General features: G+C 48.1%; 3 protein-coding genes across 12 annotated transcripts in view; 2 read left to right on the plus strand and 1 right to left on the minus strand.

Annotated features, from left to right (window-relative positions):
• LOC134738897 (uncharacterized) overlaps positions 1 to 1,129 on the minus strand; it is a 33,554-nt gene extending 32,425 nt beyond the window's left edge. Inside the window, exon 1 of one of the 4 annotated variants that reach the window (XR_010125129.1) lies at positions 740 to 1,129. Coding sequence is in view for 1 of the 4 variants with exons in the window: in XM_063659080.1 (XP_063515150.1) it covers positions 740 to 763 (24 nt within the window). In the remaining 3 variants the exon portion in view is untranslated. The remainder of the gene's footprint in view (positions 1 to 739) is intronic. The other 3 variants (XR_010125131.1, XR_010125130.1, XM_063659080.1) reach the window with 3 other exon arrangements.
• LOC129021438 (neuroendocrine secretory protein 55) overlaps positions 1 to 25,158 on the plus strand; it is a 55,804-nt gene that overhangs the window by 9,663 nt on the left and 20,983 nt on the right. The gene's annotated exons all lie outside the window — the stretch shown is intronic.
• The window catches only part of GNAS (GNAS complex locus), a 70,599-nt gene that overhangs the window by 9,015 nt on the left and 36,426 nt on the right, over positions 1 to 25,158 (plus strand). For 2 of the 7 annotated variants that reach the window (XM_054466808.1, XM_054466809.1), the window contains exon 1: positions 3,471 to 5,709. The exons of 4 other annotated variants lie outside the window; for them this stretch is intronic. In XM_054466808.1, the coding sequence (XP_054322783.1) occupies positions 3,471 to 5,709 (2,239 nt within the window). Of the gene's footprint in view, positions 1 to 3,470; positions 5,710 to 5,931; positions 6,023 to 22,275; positions 22,299 to 25,158 lie in introns of those variants that run through there. One more of the 7 variants, XM_054466811.1, reaches the window with a different exon arrangement.

The following is a 25,158-nucleotide window of genomic DNA, read 5'->3' on the forward strand; positions in this document are numbered from 1 at the left end:
CTTTAAACATCTCCTTTGTGCATAACCCCTTTCCTTTGTTCTCTAACAGAATCATCCTCCATGCTGTTTCTGCTTTTCCTAAAAGTAGGCTCAAATCCTCACGTGCGGAACAAAAAACTTTCAACATCCTTTCCGTTTCCTGCCAAAATAGCCTCACAAGTGCTTGCCCTCATACTCCATGGCATCCTCAGAGAGATTCTATCTAATTTCTCCTAACTTTTCTCCCCCTGCTCCCCAAGAGCCAGCCAAGGTGGCCAGTTGTGTTTACCCAGCCACGCCCCATGTTTCCTACCATTAAATCCTTTGTTCGTGGTGGGCAAACTGTCTCCCATCCCCCACTACCACCTTCTATTCATAGCCAAGGCGTCTATCCTTCCTTGGAGGCCCATATAAAAAGCCATTTTCTCCACCAAGACTTTCAAGGTCCCCCCAAGTGGAGGTCTTTTCTTTCATTTGTATGCTGCTCTACTCTCTAGGATGAGGGATTGGTATTTGCCTAACTTTTTTTTTTTTTTTTTTAGTCACCTCCATGCATGTGCTCCCCTGGCAAAGAATCCTGATATCAGAAAGAATGAACAAAGGGGTCCCACAGACCCATGAGGGTGTCGAAAAGAGACCCTGAACCCGTTCCTCGACAAATGGTACTTTGGGGGTGAGCGCGAGGCCTGACGAAAGCAAATAACCCCTTCGGAGCACCCATCGCAGCCTCCCTGGGGCTCCAACCCCAATGTCTACTGACCTTCCACTTGTGCAGGCTCAGCATCCCTGGGGCCTCAACTCCTTATCCATCCTGGGCTGCTCCTCGCAGTAAGCCCTCTCCTTGGGGTCCTGGCCCTCTACCTCCCAGCCCTGGAAATCTTCTTGCTCCTCACCTTGCCCGGCAGCGGCACCCCGTTGGCTAGGTTAGCCTGCCGCCATCAACACACCCAAGGGTTGGCCCCTGGGACCCCACCTCTCCCCGGAGGCTCGGCAACCTGTGGCATGAGGAATAATGACCCCACGGCGCTAGCGGTCCTCGTGGTCTTCCAGGCCTAGCCGCCATACACCCACCCCCCAACGGCTTCTAACCACCCCAGCAGCACCTCTTCAGGCGTTCCAACGCGGCGCCCCCTATTGGACCTCCCACCCATATCCGGTTTCCGGTCTGACGCCCCCTGCTCATTCGCCAGGCAGCCTTGATTGGCATGACCCCTGCCCAATGGCTGACCCGGCGCTGGGGTCGGAGGGGAGTGAGTTGGTGTTGGGACCCAGTTGGGCCATTCAGTGGATGTTCAAGTGGTTAAGCCGTTTTGCGTGGGTGTAGTTGGCCAAAGTTTGAATCAAAGTTCAGTGTTGACATCTGGAAGTGTGTAGACCCACAGAGCTAGAGCGATATATCTTTGGGGGATCCCAAACGTTTCCCAGGGTCCAACTGTGTTCGCCTTCTTCCGTGCTGCGTGGCCACGTGGATGGTGGATGCAGGGGGTCAAGGATGCACGGTGCCTGTGGTACCCTGGCTCTAAGAGGGATGCGTTAGACTAAACGGGATCGCAACTTGTGGTGGTTCGCCCGCCTGCAGCTCTCATACAGCAGCCCGCGCCGTGCGCCCTGCTTGCTGCAGCCCGCCCTGTGTAACTCATCCAGCCTCCCCTCCCCCAGGGTTCTGCAGGTCAGGTGACCCCCTGCCTCCTGCCCAGCTGCTCTGTGCCTAGACGTGGCTCGCCAATCTGTCTCACTGGTGAGACCAACCTGATGCGCACCTGCCGGGTTTTACGTGACCCCCTAACAGCAGCTTTTCTCCCGGGTTCCAATCCCTCTGCAGACCCCAGACCAGGGCATAGCATGTGCACACACCAAGGCCACGAGGTGGTGTGGGTATTTACCTTTGGCTAGCTCTGAGCCCACCGCAGCATGGTAGCAGGAGCGCAGCTGCGCGGGCAACCGCCAGGTTTGTGGCCGGTTGGCGGGCTCAGTGTCGCCTCAGTGGGCTCTAGCAGTGGAAAAGTAAAGCGACTACCCTAAGATACCCAGAGCGAGAGGAGAGGGGCTGGAAGGGTGCTGGAGACAGGCTGTAGTGGGGCTAAAGGGGCTGACTGACCGGCGCTGCGGCCGGTGCCCGAAGCAGCGAGCAGCGCACCTCAGCTCCGGTTGCCGCGCGGCATGGTATTTATCTGTGGGTTCAGTGCGCACAGCGTTGTCCAGTCTCGAAACCACCCTAAACCGGCATTAAACCCCAACCAAAATCCCCTTTAACCCTTCCCTAGAACAGCAGGACCTGCGAAACTCTGAGGCCGCTTTGTGAGGTCCCCCTCTGCGCAGCACGCCCCCCACCCCTCTCTCGGTGCCGCCGCAGCTACTCCCTAGGGGGCTTTGCTCTTGGTGGTACGCACCCGAGACCTTCTTATTCCCCTGCGTCACCATCCACATAAACAAGGGAGCACCCTGCTTGCGCCGCTGTGGACCACAGCGGAGACCCCTAGAGTGTGATGGGGGTGGGGGCTGTTAACGTGCTTTACCGGAGCCAACCTCAGCAAGTGACAAACAAAAGCAGCAAAAAGTACACCCAAGGCATTTAAAAACAAATTGCGTGCTCGCATACTCGGCATCCCCTCTCCCTCGCCTCTCTCTGTGTCTCTGGTGGGCTCACGACCACCTGTCGCATCCCCACGCGTGCCTGCGCCCCTTCCCAGGCACCAAAAGCCTTGCGCTCCGGACTAGGGGCTTGAGATCCGGGGCTGCCTGGAGGCTGGGGGCTATGACTCAGAGTTTCAGGGGTATCCTGGGGTGATGAAATCCTTCTTCAGTCCCCCCTCCCCTGAGGAGTAGGTTGGGTTGGGGAGGGCGGGTTTCAGCTCCTGTACTCCAGCGTCCCGAGGCCCACGTCTTGCGTCACGTGTCCCGCAACGCAGGAGCGCTTTCTCTGGCCAGCAGAGAAGCGAGGAGAAAGACTCCAAATCAGTCAGGGAGAGGAGTGGAAGGAGCCAAAACGTCCCTGCGAGGCCTGCGCTCATCAGCCCCCTTACCCAAAGTCTCGGGCCCCTGGCGCCAGGAGCAGGCTCCTGGAGCCGGAGCCAGCTCGGCACTGGAACCGGCGTCCTCTGGTGGCAGAGAGAGAGCGCTACTGGCGATTTTCGGACCGAATCGGCACGCTCGTCAGATCCAAGCAGGCGGGACTGGCCTGGAGCAAAAAGAAAGAGAAAGGAGGGCATAAGGACAGACCAAGGAAGAGGGGCTGGGGGGCAGCCTGGGGGCATAAAAAGTGGCCAGGAAGGAGCCAAGATTCCACCAGCAACAATTGAGTTGCTTCAGCCTCAGTCTAGGGTTCCAGGCCTTGAACCCCCCAACCTCACAAGGGTTGGAAAGTGAGGCTGGTGAACTTTCCAGCTGGTACTTTGATTTAAAAATAGTAGTAATAATTTTTTCACCCTAGTTCGGTTGGGTGCTCCGTCTTACGGAGCCCCAAACTTATTTTGAGAGGCCGCCACCGTGTTATGGGCGTGCGCAACTGCCTCGACGGCAATCATATGTCAGGACAACGCGATATCCCCCCTGAAATCGGGGAACAGCCCGAGCAACCACCTTTGGAGGCCCCAGGGGCAGCTGCCCCCGGTGCTGGGCCTAGCCCAGCCGAAGAGATGGAGACCGAACCGCCTCACAACGAGCCCATCCCCATCGAGAATGACGGCGAGGTCTGTGGACCCCCAGAGGTCTCCAGACCCAACTTTCAGGTCCTCAACCCGGCATTCAGGGAAGCTGGAGCCCATGGAAGCTACAGCCCACCTCCTGAGGAAGCAATGCCCTTCGAGGTTGAACAGACCAGCTTGGGAAGCTTCTGGCCTACACTGGAGCAGCCTGGATTCCCCAGTGGGGCCCATGCAGGCCTTGAGGCCTTCGGCCCAGCACTCATGGAGCCCGGAGCCTTCAGTGGTGCCAGACCAGGCCTGGGAGGATACAGCCCTCCACCAGAAGAAGCTATGCCCTTTGAGTTTGACCAGCCTGCCCAGAGAAGCTGCAGTCAACTTCTCTCACAGGTCCCAGACCTTGCTCCAGGAGGCCCAGGTGCTGCAGGGGTCCCCGGAGCTCCTCCCGAGGAGCCCCAAGCCTTCGGGCCTGCAAAGGCTGACTCCAGAGGAGGCTACAGCCCTCCCCCTGAGGAGACTATGCCATTTGAGCTTGATGGAGAAGGATTTGGAGACGACAGCCCACCCCCGGGGCTTTCCGGAGTTATCGCACAAGTCGACGGCAGCGGCCAGTTCGCGGCAGTCGCGGCCTCGAGTGCGGTCCGCCTCACTCCCGCCGCGAACGCGCCTCCCCTCTGGGTCCCAGGCGCCATCGGCAGCCCATCCCGAGAGGCTGTCAGACCTCCTTCTAACTTCACGGGCAGCAGCCCCTGGATGGAGATCTCCGGACCCCCGCTCGAGATTGGCAGCGCCCCCGCTGGGGTCGACGACACTCCCGTCAACATGGACAGCCCCCCAATCGCGCTTGACGGCCCGCCCATCAAGGTCTCCGGAGCCCCAGATAAGAGAGAGCGAGCAGAGAGACCCCCAGTTGAGGAAGAAGCAGCAGAGATGGAAGAAGCCGCTGATGCCGCGGAGGGAGGAAAAGTCCCCTCTCCGGGGTACGGATCCCCTGCCGCCGGGGCAGCCTCAGCGGATGCCGCCGCTGGGGCAGCCTCAGCGGATACCGCTGCCAGGGCAGCCCCTGCAGCCCCAGCCGATCCTGACTCCGGGGCAGCCCCAGAAGATCCCGACTCCGGGACAGCACCAGCCGATCCTGACTCCGGGGCAGCCCCAGCCGATCCCGACTCCGGGGCAGCCCCTGCCGCCCCAGCCGATCCCGACTCCGGGGCGGCCCCTGACGCCCCAGCCGATCCCGACTCCGGGGCGGCCCCTGACGCCCCAGCCGATCCCGACTCCGGGGCGGCCCCTGACGCCCCAGCCGATCCCGACTCCGGGGCGGCCCCTGACGCCCCAGCCGATCCCGACTCCGGGGCGGCCCCTGACGCCCCAGCCGATGCCGACTCCGGGGCGGCCCCTGACGCCCCAGCCGATCCCGACTCCGGGGCGGCCCCTGAGGCTCCCGCCGCCCCTGCGGCTGCTGAGACCCGGGCAGCCCCTGTCGCCCCAGCTGCGCCAGACGCAGGGGCTCCCACTGCCCCAGCCGCTTCTGCCACCCGGGCAGCCCAAGTCCGCCGGGCGGCCTCCGCAGCCCCTGCCTCCGGGGCCAGACGCAAGATCCATCTCAGACCCCCCAGCCCCGAGATCCAGGCTGCCGATCCGCCTACTCCGCGGCCTACTCGCGCGTCTGCCTGGCGGGGCAAGTCCGAGAGCAGCCGCGGCCGCCGCGGGTACTACGATGAAGGGGCGGCCAGCAGCGACGATGACTCCAGCGGAGACGAGTCCGACGATGGGACCTCCGGATGCTTCCGCTGGTTTCAGCATCGGCGAAATCGCCGCCGCCGAAAGCCCCAGCGCAACTTACTCCGCAACTTCCTCGTGCAAGCCTTCGGGGGCTGCTTCGGTCGATCTGAGAGTCCCCAGCCCAAAGCCTCGCGCTTTTTCAAGGTCAAGAAGGTACCCCTGGCGGAGAAGCGCAGACAGATGCGCAAAGAAGCCCTGGAGAAGCGGGCCCAGAAGCGCGCAGAGAAGAAACGCAGTAAGCTCATCGACAAACAACTCCAGGACGAAAAGATGGGCTACATGTGTACGCACCGCCTGCTGCTTCTAGGTAATGCGGCGGACTCTGCCTGCGGGCAGCAGGGCCGCCGGGGAACCGGGGAAGGGGTGGCAGGGCTGCCTGGTGGGGCTCGGGGCTCGGCAGTGGGAGGAGGGGGTCCAGCCAAAGGCGGGAAGAACTTGCTAGAAAGTTCCAGGGAGGGACCCTAACTTTGCCCTGGGAGCGGGAGGGGATCTTGGGAGGATTCGGGTGGCCGAAGTATATGCCCTCCAGGGAGAAAAGTGGTGCCGAGCGACACTGAGGGTCGTTTCCGGCTGGACAGGCCAGCGCCAGCAACCGTAAGCTGGAGAGGCAGGGGCTTCAGGTGAGCCAGGAACTGCCGGGGAGGGGCCCCGGGGCCCTGGGGCCCCGGGGCTCCCCTGGCTAGGCTGGTGGGGTCCACGGTGGGCTGGGGTCATTGGGGAAGGCGCGCCCCCGCCTCGCCTGGCACGGCTGCTTGGACTCAGACAGCTTGTCGTTGGTGTGTGTTGGTGTCCATATTCTGTGTTCGCCTGTGCATGATACGCTCAAGTGTCCCCTGTTCCTATCCCGGCACCCCCAAATTAGCCGCCGACTGTGTACTTGTACTTGGGAACGGGCTGTGTTGTGGTTTGCGCCATGGCCCGGGCAAAAAACTTTCAGTGTTCGCACACTCTGGTGGTACCTGCGCCCGGGCGCTCTGCGGCGAGCCGTGCGGAAGACACGCGGGGAAGGTGGCGGGGCCTCCCGGGAAATAAGCGGGGCCCCTGGCCTGGGGGAGCGGGGGATCGCTTTTCGCCGGCCTCGGTAACCTTGTTCCTGTATGTCTTTCTCTCTTTTTCCTTTTGCGCTAAGCGTTTCCTCACTTCTCATTCGTTCGCCAAACCCTCCCGCCTTTACAGTTGAAAAACCAGACACACAGGTATCTGAGGCGCCCGGGGCTGCACACATCAGTTCGGTATTCTGCACACACACAGCTCGCCTGGTCGGGGGATGGGGGAAAGGGGAAACACAACCTGCTGTAGGCAAGTCCGGATCCCAAACCACGTGGGGGCTGGTTCCAAGGGGGTGGGCGTGGCTGTGTTTAAAAAATATGAAATAATTTTTCTTCCTAGCGAAGAGCCCGAGGTAAGCCAATCATTTTTACAAAGAGTACAGTAGGAGGGGCTTGGTTTAAAAAGATGGGGGTTATGTGTTGTGAGTGGAATGTCACCTTTGTGTTTGAAATGCAACTAAAATAAAAGTTTTCAAAAAATGCTCTGAGTGTATTTGAAGTGTGTGGAAAAAGTATGGCAAAACCTTGAATATGACTTGTGAAAACAAGTAAATGTTTGCGTGTAAATTTTTTCAAGCAGCTTTAGCTGGGGGCAAAGAGGCTTGTCAAAGGTAAGGTTTTCTGCAAATTGGCTCTGGATACAAAAAATATATAAAGGTATTTTGATTACAGAAGTTAAAAATCATGATATTCTCATCAGGAGGGTATTTTGGTGGCCTTCTACCTTCCCCCTCCTCCTCTGCTCACATTTCCCCACCTCTTGGTGCCCTCCCCTCTCCAGGATCCCCCTCCTCACCCCACAGCAAGACCCTCTCCTGCATCTCCCAGTCTTTCCCTGGCCATTCCCAGTTCCCCACCCTCCCCCCGCCCCCCAAGACTTCTTAACTTCAAATCTGGGGCATTAACTATTTTTGCCATATTTAATCAAAGCATCAATTAGCAATGGTCTGAATATGTGGTTTAAATGAAAACTTCCAAACAAACTTCACAAGCTTAATTTTTACATTTTATTCTCTAAGACTTTCTCTAAGACCTTTCAAGGGATTTCAAGATCACAGTTTTTAAGGCTGCGCTACATTTGTTAAATATGTTAGAATGTGTGATGGTTTTTTATTAATGGCATTATTGGCATATAACTGTGCTATTGTGATGTGGCTCTCACAAATCACAATTTTAAATGTGAGGATCATTTTATGTATGCCCATCCAGGTAGATCATGACATTATCATTTACCCAAAAACATATAATATGGTAGTTGTTTTAAATTTCAAATGTCTCAACTACACTAAAGCACATTAAATGACAATGCACTGGTTTCCCTTCAGACAACTGATTTTGCCATAACAGACCCATTTCAATATTCCAAGCACAGCTCTGGGAAGCAAACCTGTAAATTGGGAGTGGGAGGACACAAATGCGTACAGACAGGAGACCCAAGTGACAGCGTGTACCTGACCCCTAATTGTCAAATTGGTGATGTGCCTTACATGTGGGGCCTCAGTTGCCTCCTTTGTGAAATGAAGCTTTCCTAGCAGATCTCCACTAAGGAATGCTTTTGCACCACGATTTGAGTCTTCTATTCTTCCTGGGGTGGGGGGTGGAGGAGACACAGTCCACTTACATCAGGACTGGAGACTTATACCATAGATCGTGCAGCCATCAATCCTGCAGCAAACTGTCCATATTTGGGAGCAGTCTTAAGAATATTAGAAGTTTCCTTTGTCTCCCCTTATTTTGTCACCAGGAGTAAAAATTAGCTTTAAGAAAAGGAAATTTGCTAGGGTCACCTTGCACCTTGTCCTGGCTTTGTTCTCAGGTGCTGGTGGCCAAACACCTTTGGATACAGCATAGTCCAGAAGGTAGGCTGGTAAACCATGGGCCATGTCTAACATAAGCCTGAAATATGATAGCCAGTGTTAGCTGCTAGCTGCAACTGTACCACTGTAGTTTGTCAAAGCAGGCTACAGTTTTTGACCAGGCTTCCTTTTGCAGAGGTGATGTACCTCTTCTGGACCTGAATTATTGATGGGGGACAGGGAGAGGAGGAAGGATGAGGACTTACATGTAGGACTTTTTACTAACTTTCTAGTCCCAACATATAAAACAAGACATCCATACATCCCTACCACTGAAAATGCAGATCAAATGGCCGTCCTTTGATATGGTTGCTAATTTGTGACATGCAGATTCATCTGTTGCTTGAAAAAATGTATGTTCATGTGCTTATCCTTTCTGTTTTTATTGCCGGGACAATTTAATCTCATTACAGGGAATCTTAAGAAATCAAAGACAGAGAGAGAGAGAAAGATAGATAGAAATCAGTAATACGATTAAAATTCTAAAATATCTAAAGAGTTCTTTTTAAAGAAGCCTTTTTCTTACTCAACACTATCCACCGATAGACTTTCCATGTTTCTGTTACATTTTAAAATAATTTTGGTGGCTTAAACATTTTTTAAAACTTCATTTAGGTATGATTTCCTCCTTAAGAACTGAAGGGGGCTAATAGATCAGAGTTTCTTAGTATCTGCCACATTTATTAAAATTGTGCAGGCAAATGCTATATATAATAATGGCTATTCTGCTATGATGCTTTATTTATACAGTGAATCACAATTGTATTGATTATTTATGCCACCAAGTGCAACAGTGATGCATTGTATTCCGTCTTGCAGAAGCACCTTTTTATTTTTCTTTTTTCTCTCTCTCTCTCTCTTTTTTTTAACATACAGCCATGTTTTTGTATTCTCAATGCCTCCACTGAGCTTTTGGTGTGGTGGGAAGGACGTGGCTTATCAGGTCACAAAATTTTGGAGTCCAGATAGATTTATTATTTTCTTTTTTCAGTCTCCTAGTAAGATTCATGCTTCTCAAAGTCTGAAATTCTACCTTGGTTTTAATTCTTAAAGATTTCTCTCAAAAAAATGTTTCCCATATAGGTAGATTAATGTTTAAAATTTACTCACATTATTTACCATGGAAAACTGGTTTTAAGCAAAAAGAATTGGGGATCATCCCTTTACTGTATGTATCCTCCTAACTTGAAAAGGAAAATCTCACTGCTCTCAATATGATTAGTAACCAGCAATAATAATAATAATAATAATAACACATTCTGATTACATTTTTTGTTTGTTTGGTTTGAAACAAAGTCTCCCTCTGTCACCCAGGCTGGAGTGCAATGGCAGGATTTCTGCTCACTGCAACCTCTGCCTCCCAGGTTCAAGCAATTCACCTGCCTCAGTCTCCAGAGTAGCTGGGATTACAAGCGTGTGCCACCATGCCTGGCTAATTGTTTGTATTTTTAGTAGAGATGGGGTTTCACCATGTTGGTCAAGCTGGTCTCGAACTCCTGGCCTCAGGTGATCTACCCAGCCTCCCAAAGTGCTGGGATTACAGGCGTGAGCCACTGTGCCTGGCCACATTTTACATTTTTTAAAGCCTTTCATCTAGTCATATTTGTCTCTTGAAACAGTCCTGGGCAATAAAAATGTGATAGAGCCCCATTTCATAGGCAAATAAACCAAAAGCTCAGAGGTTAAATATCAGGCACTTTTTTTTTTTTTTTTTTTTTTTTTTGAGAAGGAGTCTCGCTCTGTCGCCCAGGCTGAAGTGCGATGGTGTGATTTTGGCTCACTGCAACCTCTGCATCCTGGGTTCAGCGATTCTCCTGCCTCAGCCTCCTGAGTAGCTAGGATTACAGGTGCATGCACCATGCCCGGCTAATTTTTGTATTTTTAGTAGAGATGGGGTTTCACTATGTTGGTCAGGCTGGTCTCAAACTCCTGACCTCGTGATCCACCCGCCTCAGCCTCCCAAAGTTCTGGGATTACAGGCATGAGCCATCGCGCCCGGCCATAAGGCACTTTTACTCAAAGACTGCAAGGTAGGTAAAGGATCTCAAATTTCAAATTCAGATAAGATAATGCTTACCAGAAATGTGATGATAAGCTATAAAGCATTATTTAAATGTAAAGCATCATTATTCTAAGTATACTATGTGCTCTTAAAATCCCTTGCCAAATGACACGTGTCGAGTAGTCTGCTACTTTCTGAATTATAGCAAAACTCACAGATCCCTGGTTATAAATATCCATTGAGTACACATGAAACATGAGCTCTCCCATTTCGGAGATGGCTGTCATTGCTTTGGTAATATTTCATTTACATATTTGCTTTAACTCATCTGCCAGCATTGCAACATTGCAGTTTGTTGGGCTACTGTTTTCCTTTTTTTTTTTAATGCAGGTTTTCTTTAAAGTTTTTTGTTTTTTGTTGTGTTTTGTTTTGTTTTTTTGCAGGGTCTAAAGCTTTTCTTCTTGTTTAGGTTTCCACTAAATAATAATTAATCATTATAATAATAAAATGCAGTTACTTTTCTGCATAGCTCTATTATAAGTACAGTGTTAGAATGTTTAGAATCCTGGTCTGGATCTCATGATCTTATCAAAATAACTCTGCTCCATAGTCTTCGTAGTGATTTTTTTTTTTAAGTATGCCTTACTTCTAGTCCAGGCTAATTTCCATTTAGCAAGCGTCAGTGTGTGGTCTTAGAAATCACCTTTGACTTTTATGCAGGAAGGTTAGTTGTTGTTGTTGTTGTTTTTAAGATGGAGTCTCACTCTGTCACCCAGGCTGGAGTGCAGTGGTACTATCTCGGCTCACTGCAACTTCTGCCTCCCAGTTCAAGCGATTCTCCTGCCTCAGCCTCTCGAATAGCTGGGATTACAGATGTGCACCACCACACCTGGATAATTTTTTTGTATTTTTAGTAGAGATGGGGTTTCACCATGTTGGCCAGGATGGTCTGGAAATCCTGACCTCGGGTGATCTGCCCACCTTGGCCTCCCAAAGTGCTGGGATTACAGGCATGAGCCACCGCGCCCAGCCAGGAAGGTTAGTATTAAGCAAAAAATAAATTAATTTTTAGAGAAGGTAACCTAGATTTGAAATTCCCAATGCCAGCCATGCTCCTTCTTCTTTTTAGAGTTAGTTTTTCCTCCAAATAAAACTTACTCCCAACCCCAGCAAAACTGTGGCTCTTCAAATGCCTCTAAATAACTCTCAGGAGACACATCAGTAGCGAACAACAATTCATTTCTACACTTCTTGGTTTCTTTTACCTGTAGTAGCAAATGTGAGGTTCCTCTCAAACGCACTCATGCCATTTGCCCATTTAAAAATCAAATTTCTCAGGAGGAGTAGCAATTTTCAAGAGAGAAGGGACAGGGCCAATTGATGTCACAAGGTCCTCACCATCAATTAAAACAAGTCAACGGAGGGAACTAAAAGCATTGGGCAGCCTAATTGACCATCTCTGACCCCTTGGAATAGGGACTAGGAGACTCTGGCCCTAACACGCACCTTCACAGATTTCATTACATTAGACTGAATGGAGCTTTTGTTCCCATCAGATTCCTGTTCTGGCCTGTGGTCACCCTAAGCATAAGATCATGTTCTCTTTAGGAAGGAAGAGGAGAATGGATCTGAGCCTCTCTTTGGGAGTTCTGCTGAAGAGTCTGCAAGTCCTAAGTGGCCTTTATACAATTTAGAGACTGGAAGGAAGGCACGAATACAAATTGGGGGAAAGAAGCCCCTGAACAAAGGAGAGGAGAGGTATTTCAAAAAGAGGATATATTCTTTTTTTTTTTTTTTTTTTGAGATGGAGTTTTGCTCTTGTTGCGCAGGCTGGAGTGCAGTGGTGCAATCTCATCTCACTGCAACCTCCGCCTCCTGGGTTCAAGCGATTCTCCTGCCTCAGCCTCCCGAGTAGCTGGGATTACAGGCATGCACCACCACGCCCCACTAATTTTGTATTTTTTGTAGAGATGGGGTTTCACCATGTTGGTCAGGCGGGTCTCGAACTCCTGACCTCAGATGATCTGCCCGCCTCGGCCACCCAAAGTGCTGGGATTACAGGTGTGAGCCACGGCACCTGGCCTTTTTTTCTTAATTCCCCCCAAAAGAGGGCCAGCTACTAGAAGCAAAGTTACAATTTGAGAAATCTAGAGTCTTTTTTAAAGGGTAACATGCTCAACCCAGTGCTTGGCACATATAAGTACCCCAAAAATGTTTTGGGTTTTTTGGGTTCTTTTTGTTGTTTTTTGTTTTTTGAGACAGGGTCTCACTCTGTCACCCAAGCTGGAGTATAGTGGCATGATCTCGGCTGACTGCAACCTCTGCCTCCTGGGTTCAAGCGATTCTCCTGTCTCAGCCTCCCCAGTAGCTGGGATTACAGGTGCCTGCCAGCATGCCCAGCTAACTTTCGTATTTTTTAGTAGAGATGGGATTTCACCATGTTGGCCAGGCTGGTCTTGAACTCCTGACCTCAGGTGATCTGCCCACCTTGGCCTCCCAAAGTGCTGAGATTACAGGTGTGAGCCACCATACCAAGCCTCGACTTTTAATTTTAGAAATTTACTTTTCCTCCTAGGTTTTTTTTTTTCTCCCTGCTCCAAGTGAGGTTTTGGGTTTGGTTAGTTTTCTGTTGTTGCTGGGTTTTTTTTTGTTTGTTTGTGTCTTTGTTTTTCTGTTTTTTGCATTTCCCATTAGACTATTAACATGTAAGTTCTAAAAGTGCCAGCCATCTCATTCTGTCTTTCTGTCTCCACCTTTCAGAGTTCATTCTTTGTTTACATTTTGTAAATAAAGATCAACTCAAGAAGTAGACGAATGCCACCTTGCCACATTTATAATTGTGTGAAGTCACTCTCAGGTGAATGGTGTGCCAGAGAGAGATGAGGAGATAACTTACTTTTTGACTTGTCCTGTAAAAGTGTCACCTGTCACCCCTGCCTATCCAGCTCCCCCTTCTGTTTTGATTAGCTCCTAACTATAAATCAACTCAATACCAACGCTGAGCTCAAGGACCTGAGCTTGGATTGTTCTATGGTTATTACACATCAAAAAAAAGAAAAGAAAATGTGTTTAGTTTCCTTTCCAACAGCCAGATGGTGAACCAGGCCAGCTCATGGGAATTGAAGATGAAGAGACCTCCAAGAAAGAGGTAGGGAACAACACAACAAAACAATGTTTGACTTTTCATTATGTTGATCGTCACATGCTCTTTGAGCACACATGAGGCACACACCTTTCCAGTTAGAATCAGTGGAGCACTTTTCTACATGCAACAATTGGGAGCTATGCTAAGGGAAGAATGTTAGGCAACTGATCTGTGACAGGGCAATGGAAATTAAGGGAGTGTGCCTCTGTTGTACTTCCTTAGAGTAAAATCCCAAATTGCATTGCAGAGTAATTTGTTAAACCTCAGGAGTATTTAAATTCAGGAGTATTTTGACTTGTGGAGTTCTGCCCACAGAACTGCACATTCGATCTTACTAAATGTTTTTTAATGATTCAATTTGGGGCGAGGAGAGAGGTATAAAGGTAGTATAAATTGTTATCCAATCTCAAATTTATTATGAGTCAGTCAATGTTTCCGACATTGTCACACACACACTGTGTGTGGGACAGAGTAAGTACTTTTAACTTCCTTTAATGAGTTGATAATGGGAAGGAAAAAAATCTCTGTACTACTTTCTAAAGAGTGTCACAGTTGAGCTTTCACAAGCTCAGTATCACCACTGAGTGAGCATTGATTCTTACAAGGAAATTAAGACCTGGGCTGCAAGAGCCTCACCTCTCTCTTCTGATTTATCAGGCTCTTGCCTCTCCCCCTTCATCAAAAGACCACACTATCTCTCTCCTCTTTTCCATTTGAACAATTTTGCCATTCATCAAACTGATTGCTAATGTGCAAATTACATGATGGTATTTTTACAGGGAACCTGCATTCAGGTAAGTTTGAAGCTGTGGGATATTTGAGGGGGAAAAAATGAGTAATGCTTATCATGATCCACAGAAACTGAAGTCAGACATTGTAGGACAGTCCAGAACCCAAGAAGGGCCGTGACAGGACCCTTCCAAAGGAAAGAGAATCTCGTGTCCCGTGTGTTAGCAAGTATCCATTCCAGCTCCCCCAGGGCTCTGGGACCCACATATCTGTGCCTCCATTTTTCTAGAGTTGTAGTAGCTGGTGGTCCAATTGAAAAAAATGAAAACAGGAAACCTGTCAAGAATAGATAGTGTTATTTAGGAAGTATATAGGTACTTACATTACTGAGACCACTTGAACACATCCTTTTAAATAGATACCTTTTTTAAAATCTATGGTTATGTAACATCTGTGTCCGAGGGATTTAAGCAGAAAGCCTTGTGGGTTTCTCTTTTCAAAAGACAGACCTTATTTATAATCAGCCCCTTGATTTTTTTTTTGGCCTTCATGGGCTTTCGAAATCTTAGGAAGTGTCCATCCTAATTCCTTATAGCTGCTCTTTCTGTGGCTCTACTAGAGCCTTCAAGATGCTGAATTCACTTATTAATTAAATCATTGACGTCATTCAGGGGGTTCCTTTTGCCCACTGCCCCCCAACATGGGAATTTTTAAATGACTGGCTCTAGAAGGGCCCAAAGATGGTGAAGATGAATTGATATTTCAGGTGACCACTAGATGGTGAGACAGTATAAGGCAGAAAACAGGTGGCATGTCTATGTGAAAATGAGAGGGATGGCCAGGGCCGGCAAAGGCGAAGAAGGGTCCCCCTTGACTTTTACCACCAACCCCCACCCCAGGATAAAGCTTGGATTCAAGTAGGCCCCAAAGCTTTAGCCAGACCAGCTTTTTACTTTTACGCTGTGAATTCTTCTAGTTAGCTATATGCCAGGATTTTAGAAGCATTTTGGGGGGCTCAGTCTAACAGAGGGGTCCTCCAAGTGGCTTTATTGACATTTTTTCATGGGGTGGTTGTCCTATGCACTGTGGGATGTATAGCAGCATCCCTGACCCCTACATACCAGACACACACACACACACACACACACACACACACTCTCTCTCTCTCTCTCTCTGACAACCAAAACTGTTTCTAGTCATTGCCAAATGTCACCCCTCATTGATAACTACTGCCCTAACATCATCAGTATGAAATTCTGGGGAGAGTTCAAGATCATACATACTGTAACTTGCATATCTTAAAAATATATATATCGGGGCTGGGCGCGGTGGCTCACGCCTGTAATCCTAGCACTTCGGGAGGCCAAGGTGGGCAGATCACCTGAGGTCAAGAGTTCGAGACCAGCCTGGCCAACATGGTGAAACCCCATCTCTACTGAGAATACAAAAAATTAGCCGGGCGTGGTGGCGGGCACCTATAATCCCAGCTACTCAGGAGGCTGAGGCAGGAGAATCGCTTGAACCCGGGAGGCAGAGGTTGCAGTGAGCCGAGATGGCACCATTGCACTCCAGCCTGGGCAACAAGAGCAAAACTCCATCTCAAAAAAAAATATATACATATATTTTATATGATATATATCATATATATATCATATATCATATATGTAAATATATATATCATATATCATATATATCATTTATATATATCATATATATCATATATGATATAGCATATATAATATAAAATACATATTATTATTTTTTTTCCAGAGAAAAAAATTTTTTTTTGAGATGGAGTTTCACTCTTGCCGCCCAGGCTGGAGTGCAATGGCATGATCTCAGATGACTGTAACCTCTGCCTCCTGAGTTCAAGCGACTCTCCTGCCTCAGCCTCCTAGTAGCTGGGATTACAGGCATGAGCCACTGTGTCCAACCCTGCAGAAGTAATTTCTAGAAATCTCAGAGAAGAAAGTGACCCAGGTGACCCTAACTAGAATAGAAAAGGAAATTATTTCAGGGAAGTAAACAGTGAGCTGACTTTAATTAACCAAGTCAGTCCCATAGCTAGGCTAAATCAATGCTTAAATAGCCTTTACCCTTAAATGATCACATCTTCCACTTAGGGGTTCTTAAGGATGCCTTTTCCTGTAGCAGGCTAGGAATTCTCTCTCTGACTGGTGCACACTCAATTAATTCACTCTGCATTGTAGAGAAGGATGCCAAGACACGAAGGACCCATCTGTCAGATGGCTGCTGACAACGTATCAGCTCTAGGGTAGCAGGAGCCCCACTTTATATGTGTTCCCCAAAACAGCAGCAGAGCCTTTAACTGATAATGTGTACATACCAGCAAGCAGTGTGTGGGCCCCAGTTGCTGGGTCTCCCTAGTCCCAGGCCCATAGAGAACCAGCCTACTGCATGGAGGTGACCTATAACTTTTAGCAACTGATCTTTCAAGGCAGAAAGGTAGATTGCAGGACAGAGGGGCAGTGGAAGGAACAGCTCTGAATGACTGGACTGAGAAAGAGCATAAGATCTCTCAGGAATAAAACATAGCTATGCCAATAGAAGTAACAATCCAAGGATATTTCCTGGTCAAGAGTCTTGCGCTTGGTCTTTGACAAAGTGGACACCCCCTTCTCCATCCTAGGGCAGACTCTGTAACCATTATTTCTTGGAATAATCATAACAGGACTAAATTGTGATCTTAATTTTAAACAGTGGTCTAAGCCCCTAACTCGCATCTGACCAGCCTCTCTCAAGTAACCATTATGGAAGGGGACTTTATAACTTCTTTGTTATATTTTGATATAACACGTTTATATTTTTGCCCCCATTTGGTCTTTCTATATAGTTTTCAGATTGTAACATCTGAATTCATCTCATCAAGTTTTCAAATTGAAACATCTGATTGTAACAACCGAAACAGACTCATTAGGGATCTAATTTTTTCAAACAAAGGAGATTTTTTTCTTTTTTTTTTCCTTAGGGAGTTTCACATTTATGACCTCTGACTTCATTGCAAAGGCCAGAAAAATAAATAAATAGATAGACAATGACCACTCTCCACTCCAGACATGCAGGTGTATTTCAACACTTTAGCTTTTACTATTAGGATTTCTTTAGGGGAAGGTGTAGAAATATATTGGTAGTTTAATAAATTATATATCAGACATGTAAAATTTAAAATATCATTTGAAATCAAAACTTGTCTGAAGACTAGCTTTTTATGTCACAAGTTCAGCTAAGCAAAGTGCCCCCTAACTATAAAACCTCCTTACTGCAGAATCCTAGAAATTACCAAAGGCAAGCTTTTTGAATGTTGATTTTGAAATTTTGCCTGTGAAAGTGCAACATCTTTCCAAGCAAATGCTTAGAAGACTCAGGGCAGAACCCAAAAACAAATGCCAGACGTTAGGGGAAAATTTTTAAAAGTTGGATTGCCAGAAAACTTCTAGCTATTTATAATTAGGCATTTTTAGCTGCTAAAAGGAAGCACATTAGATCACTTTGTTTTGCAAAACAAATGGCCAGTGTGGGTTTTAGGATGGACACTCCCAGGAGGGTTCCCCTTTCTGAGTGGGAGTCTTTGGAAATGTTCCCGATGGGATCCAGTCATTCTGGAGCGCTCTTATGAAATCATTTATCCTAGGGCAGTTTGGTGTTTGTGAGCTTACAGCGTTTACTCCTTGCTGTCTTCTACCATAGGTCTGATCTGATGGGGGAGGCTGTGGGCAGAGGAGCTCCAGCTCTTTGGGAGGGTCCTAGAATAGTACAAACAGCACTGGGTTAGAAGTTGGGGGTTCTCATTCCTGGGACCTTGGTTGATTCTAGAACTTTATTCTAGGATTCCATGAATTTGCCAAGTTGACATCGGGAAAAGGCTAAAGTTTGATTCTTGAAAGTACTGACAAGGCCCCATTTGGGAATGATTCTGCCAAGTATTCCTGGGGTCCTGCCATGGTCAGGAGAGCACCTTAAATTTGATGAGTTGTCAGGGAAGAAGCAGAGGGTATCTCTGTGTTCAGCTTTATGTATGAGAAAGTCAAGACGCAAGATGGGGGCAGGACAGGGACAGCTTGAGAAAGGAGGCTTGAGATTGAGACTTGGAACTCAGGTGCCAGGGATGAATCCAAAAGGCTTGCAGGCATCTCAGCCTCAGACTTAAGCTAACATATAGCAGATAGTGGACGCCTCTCTTGTTTCTTTTTCTTTCTTTTTGTTTTTGAGATGGAGTCTTGCTCTGTCACCCAGGCTGGAGTGAAGTGGCATGATCTTGGCTCACTGCAACCTCCACCTCCCAGGTTCAAGCAATTCTCCTGCCTCAGCTTCCCGAGTAGCTGGTACTACAGGCGCACGACACCACACATAGCTAATTATGTATTTTTAGTAGAGATGGGGTTCTCCATGTTGGTCAGGCTGGTCGCAAACTCCCGATCTCAGGTGATCCGCATGCCTCGGCCTCCCAAAGTGCTGGGATTACAGGCGTGAGCCACCGTGCCCAGCCAATATTTGTCTTTTTAGTAGAGACGGGGTTTCACCATGTTGGCCAGGCTGGTCTCGAACTCCTGACTTCAGATGATCCGCCCCCCTTGGCCTCCCAAAATGCTGGGATTACAGGTATGAACCACCGCAGCCAGCTTTTTTTTTTTTTTTCTGGCCCTACAATCTTGATTCCCCAGAGTTAGGGTCTGATTTCAGATGTTAAGGCAGGCTCAAAGTGGGGCATCTGCTCTGCACAAGAAGGTGGGAGGTCAGAAAGAAGAAGCAAGACCATTAGGGCTGCCTTAGTTGGAGAAAGGGGGCTCATGTCTCATTTTCTCAGAAGTTTCACAACCCAGAAAGGGGACAGTGGAAAGCAGCCTCCTAAGGAGTTCTCGAATTTCTTTGTCACTTTTCCTTTTTTTTTCTCGCTCTCTCACTCTCTTCTGAGATTTATTTTTAAATAGGGTTCTTATTTTGGGGGGGCTTTCTGAGCAGGAACTACCTTTTTTTGGAGGGAAATAAATGAGAACACGAATTATTCAGGGCTGGGAAGTGGAAACAATGAAAGAAAACAAGGCTACTCAGAACCGGCTGGCAGATGGCGCTCGGCTTTTACTATTGACAGCCTGGCTTTCAAAAATTCACTCTTGCGCCGGCGCCTAAGGCAGAACCCGCATCCCCCTCCCTAAATCCTCCTTCCCAAGGACACAGCCCCTGCCCCTAAGGCTGAGGAATGTTTTTAAAAGTTTTCAGTTGAGCAACTGACATCTGACAAATCCCGGCCACTTTTAACTAGTGGATCTGAAGATCTTAGCCAAGGCAGGAAAGCACACGATCAGGTAACCTCCAGATTCACAGCCCTGGTGCCCTGGTTCTCCTGGGAACTGGTCCTGAGATCTTGGACAAATCCCTGGTTCTAGTTTTTCTCAATTGAAAAAACAGGAGGGATGTTTTTCTCACTTTAAAACTTATTTAATTATCTTATAAAGTTTCAATAGACAAGGTATGCCAACCCCCTATCCAACACATACTTTTTAAAATGTCTGTTCCAAAATGGCAGATTGTGTAGGAAATCAGATGGTAGGGCCCTCTGTTGTCCTTTGGTAAATAATTAATAGTTTCTGGGTCCCTATCACCGGGAGAATCTTTGCAGGAGCAGAGTTTGGTGGTAAACTCTTTCACACCTCAATCAAGGGCTAGAAAAGGGTTCATAGGTGAGCAGAGCTCCAGTTTCCACCAGGGAAATCTAAGGGGCCTACCTGGAGAAGCTGGCATTTAAGACAATATGGAGAGATGGAGTAGAATTTGAGGTACATGGTCAATGATTATTTACAGAGAAGGGACTTGCTAGGGATAAATCATTGCTTTTCCATTCATGCAAGCATCATTGTGTTTTTCAGGATCTCTGAGACCTCAGGGCTAGTTTTAAGTTCTTCCCCTCCTCAACCCCTCTCCACTTCTCCGTGCTTCACGGCACACCGGGGCATTCTCACTAGCAAAGGTGTCCTCTCTAAGGACGGGACCTCTACTGTCCATCTCAGGCTCAGCACTGCCTTGGGGCAGGCCGCTTCTGGCTTCTTTAGGCCTCGTTTCCACTAGAGGGGAAGCTGGGTCCGATGGTGTCTGGGTCAAATTCCTTGGTTCCAATAACAGGTACTGTTGCCTTTCCCTTCCATTTCTGCCCCCCCACCACCCCACCCAGCAGCTGGAAAATGATGAGGTCATCTATTTGAGAAGGGCCACACAGGCCTCCCACACAAGGACCTACAAAGTCCTCCAATGGGAATTTATTTCTTTCTGATCAAATTTACCCTCCATACCCCATTCATAGACACATTCTCTCTCCCCTCTCTCTTAAAATTGTAAAGTTAAAGAAACTGAACACACAGGGTTGATTTAAGGTAAACGTCCCTCCCACCCATCTATTTAAAAATTTTTCTTTTACTTGATAACTTTCCTACAACATTATTCTCTTATGCCCATATTCTTCTGAGGATTCTTTAAAGCTTTTCTTGCACTTTCTCCTCCTCACAGTCCCTGACTTCTAGCTCTGAGTGGTGGCTGAGGGCAGGTGACCCTGTAGACTGTGGGGAATAGAGGAGGCCAGGGCAGGTGGCTGCCTCTTTCCAACCTTTCCTGGGCCACGGGAGCTCCTCCCCACCAGAGGTCAGCAGAGAGCTCAGAATGGCTGGGTCTGCTCTCAGAAAGTGGGATCTTGGAATTCTCTAGATGAAATGTAGGATGCCCAAATGGAAAAAAAGCCCCATGTTTCCAGGGTGTTTTGGTTGGGGCTCTCATCCTGTCTTGGGTCCCGGGGACCTTACTTTTAACACCAATACAGCCATTCTGTGCTTTTCTCAGGGGAGAGGTGGTTGGGGGTTTGGTCTGTTTATTTGGTGGCTTTCTTGGTCAGTCTTCTCCCCGTGCCAGATGCACAAATCCCTCCCTTAGAGGGAACCACACCCTCTTAGAACTCTCCCTTCTGGGGCCCAACTGCCCACTTTTGCTTCCCACAGGACATGGAACCCACATCCCACACTTGGCCGGGCGCCTTCTCTTCTAGTTGTATTTATGGTTAAAATGACATCATAATATTACAGGAAATCCCCCCAGCCTGCCCTGACCCTGCTGTGATTTTACTGATCATTATCTCCCCCTGTTCTTTACTCAGGTGTATGGATAGTTTTGAAAGGGCATGAATCATGGTGTGCAGTTTCATATTAATCCCCCTGCTCCACAAACACACACTACAGGGCAGTTTCCTTAGAGCTCTTCCGTGTTCGCCACCGTCCTTCCACAGTTCTTTCACTTGTTCAGTCCTTTCACTAGCAGGGAAGAGCAGGGAAAGAACTGAGCTTCCCTCCCTTTGTTTTTCCTTCTCTGATCTTTTGAAATCCCGGGGTCCTTTGTGAATGACTCAGAAGTTAAAACCAATTCCCTTTGGCCAGTTGTGTATTGTTGAAAGAGAGAGACAAAGAGAAATTAAGGTGCAAACGGAAGGAAAGAAGTAAATAGAGATGAAATTTAAAAATTTGAAAGGGAGCAGTGGTTCACGCCTGTAATCCCAGCACTTTGGGAGGCCGAGGTGGGCAGATCACCTGAGGTCAGGAGTTCAAGACCAGCCTGACTAACATGGAGAAACATCGTCTCTACTAAAAATACAAAATCAGCTGGGCATGGTGGCGCATGCCTGTAATTCCAGCTACTCGGGAGGCTGAGACAGGAGAATCGCTTGAACCCGGGAGGCAGGGTTTGCAGTGAGCCGAGATTGCGCCATTGCACTCCATCCCGGGCAACAAGAATGACACTCCATCTAAAAAAAAAAAACCAAACAACAAAAAAAAACAAACAAAAAAAATTAAAAGGGAGAGAGAGGAGGAAAAAAGAGGGAAAGGAAAGAGAAAGAAGGAAGGAAGGAAGGGAGGGAGGAGGGAGAGGGGAGAAAAGAAAAGAAAGGAAAAGAAAAAAGAGAAGAAAAGAAAAATGAAAAGAGTGCCTTTGCCAAGTTTAGCTCTAAGCACCAAATGGGGTCCTTGCCCTCTAGGAACTTCTAGTCCAGAACAGAGGAGAGGATCAGTTTGCAAGTGATTATCCTTCTACTAGGCAGGGGGTGGAGCACTGCCAAGGAGGGTGTGGCTGGCACAGCTGAGGGGCCAGGCTGGCTAGACCGGACAGGAGTATGGGGAGGAGAGGCAGGTTCACAATCCAGGCTGGGGCATCCACTCCTCCCCATCTCACTGCCCCATGAGGTCCCTTGTTCGTTCAAGTGCCAACCAGAAGAGCTGGGACAGAGGCCTCTCTTGTGTGCCAAGACGGGGGCCACCACCACCCTCTGAGCTCTGACCACTGCCCTCTCACCTCTTACTGCTTTCCCAAATGTTTATCTCCTGATTCTAAAATGATGGTCCAATTTTTGTTTTATTTTAAAGTTAGGAACGCACTGCGTGTAGCACACTTCATGTAGCACAAGTGTTTTCACGTGCCTTATCCCACTAAGTGGTTTTGTTTTGTTTTAGGAAGTCTGGCACACAGAGAACCTTCTAGTTCTTTAAAAAAAAAAAAAAAAATCATAAATTTTTTAATTTGATAATTATCCAGAACAAAACAAAGCAAACCCTAAGGTTAAAAGTGAGCATCCTATATGTTAAGTATACATCTTTGATGTTGGGGAAACCTTTGAATTTTACAAATCGATGTCCTTGAGAATTGGGTTCCAGCCAGACCCACTGTAGGCATTGTTTTCTTTTTTTCTTTTTCCTTCCTCCCTTCCTTCCTTTCTTCCTCCCATCCCCCCTCCCCACTTTGAAAAACAAGTTTTATTCTCTTGGGGTATGTTCATTAGAGAGGGAAGACAATTCTGTTCAGCAAGGAAAAGTGAGGGGAAGAGAAAAGGGGGGAATTTAGCCGGAGGAGAACAGGGACAAGGTTGATTGTTCTGTGCTGGGATAGGGGTGGGGGGCAGAGAGAGAACATCACAGCCAGATGCAAATCACAAGAGCAGACCTTCAGCTTCCTGGCATTGGTGGGGAAAATATTCCGTCAGCTGCCTTTCTATGTCCTGGGCTTCATTCATCAGGTCAAGAGAAAAAAATAAAATTTCATCCTAATTTGTTGTGGTTGGACCCCATTCTCCCACGTTTTGGCCTTCTTGTAAAGCACAACCACAAAGGCAAAAGTGGCTTCCTGGGCTGACCTGCCTCTCAGTTCATTCTCAAGGCGTTAGCCTCATCCCATCAGGAGGAGTTCAGACTCTTCCCAAGCGCCAAGAGTTAGAAATGTGTTGCTAATTGATTTGAGCTAAATTTGTGTTGCTTTGAGACTTAGCGAAATGGCTGATTAGGGGCCAGTGTTGGGGAAAATAATTGCTGATCTAATAGCTAAGAAAAGGAACTCATTCACAATATGTTTTTAAAATGGGCCTTCTGTGATATTTTGGAGTTGTCAGGGAGTTAGGGGTCATGGTGGTTCTTCAGGAAGAAAGAACTGTTGTTGGGAAATGTTTAATGGAAATTTAGCATAAAATGACCTGCCTAATTTAAGGAAACAGTCAAATCCATCATGGTTCCAAGTGAAAACAGTTGTCACAAATTAATTCTTCAAATGTTTGACTATTGGCATGCCTGAGGTTTACTCATATGTAGGTTATGTCCAACTTGGCAAAAGCATGGAATCCTGCCTAGTCCTTGGTACACAGGGACTAGCACATGTACCCATTTTTTCTCACTGATAAGTTATTTCCTAATTTTTTGGTTAACTTGTAGGTCGAAATAGCCTTACTCCTTTTTGTCTGTCTAGTAGCATCTCTAAGCTTGCAGTAGCTGCTCATGTGTCTGCCACGTCCCTTAGAAGGATGAATCCTTGCCTGGTCGGTGAGTTTGCCTCAATTCGGGCATTTTCATTTGTTCATTCATTCGATATACATGTATTGAGTGCCAAATATGTGCCCTTCCCCGTGGGGAAGACAAAAGTATGAGACGTTGCTACTCCCTTGATGGAATCAAAACAAACCCAGGAAGTTAACAAGAGTGGGCAGTCTCTGCTAAGCGATTACACAGGGAATAAATAAGGAAAGATGAAAAGATTGTCAACCAAAAGACTTCAACAACCTGCTAAGAGTCTTCCAGCCCAGTTGAGCACACCAAATCAGAGATTACCTAAACGTGTCATGAGTGCTGATAATTAAACTGCAGAAAACCTAGAAGGATCTGCTGGGGTCAAAACAAACAACATTTGACAGGCACAGCCATTCAGATTTTCATGCCACTCTGAGGCTGAAAATTTCTGCACAAACAGCAGTGACTGAACCTTTGCTAGTCACAGGATAGACCTCCCTGTTGATAGGGTAGACCTCCCTGTTGATAACTTGTCAGTCATGGGACTGAATGAGGCCTTTCTCCAGGAGGCATAGCCCAGAGGGTTACTGGCCATGCTGAGGAGGCAGTCTTGCTTCCAGGAGGGGCTGCAGAGGCCTGGCCCAAGAGTGGTGCTGAGAACTGCCTTTTGCCAACTTCTTTCTTTCACTGTGCACTCTCTGGAGCCTAACTATGCCTTCCAGGATCTTTCAAGACTAAAATTCTCTTAGGAAGATGGGCCCAATATTTCCCACCTAACCTTAGAAATCTTCTATGTCTAGGATTAGTGTTTTGAGAGTTAGATGGGAAAGTGTAGTTTGCAGCCAGATCCCGATGTACTACAGAGTGCTTTCACCTTAGTGCTTTCAACCTCCATCTTAGCTCCAACACTCCATTTTAGCTCTTGGGCTGGCCCCCGTCTTAGCTCCAGTCTTACATCTTAGCTCCTGGCCTGCCCTCCATCTTAGCTTCTGGCCTGCCTTCTATCTTAGTTCCTGGCCTGCCCTCCATCTTAGCTCCCGGCCTGCCCTCCATCTTAGCTCCCGGCCTGCCCTCCATCTTAGCTCCCGGCCTGCCTTCCATCTTAGCTCCCGGCCTGCCTTCCATCTTAGCTCCCGGCCTGCCTTCTATCTTAGCTC

This window comes from Pongo pygmaeus, chromosome 21 (assembly GCF_028885625.2).
Source record: "Pongo pygmaeus isolate AG05252 chromosome 21, NHGRI_mPonPyg2-v2.0_pri, whole genome shotgun sequence".
Taxonomy (NCBI): domain Eukaryota; kingdom Metazoa; phylum Chordata; class Mammalia; order Primates; family Hominidae; genus Pongo; species Pongo pygmaeus.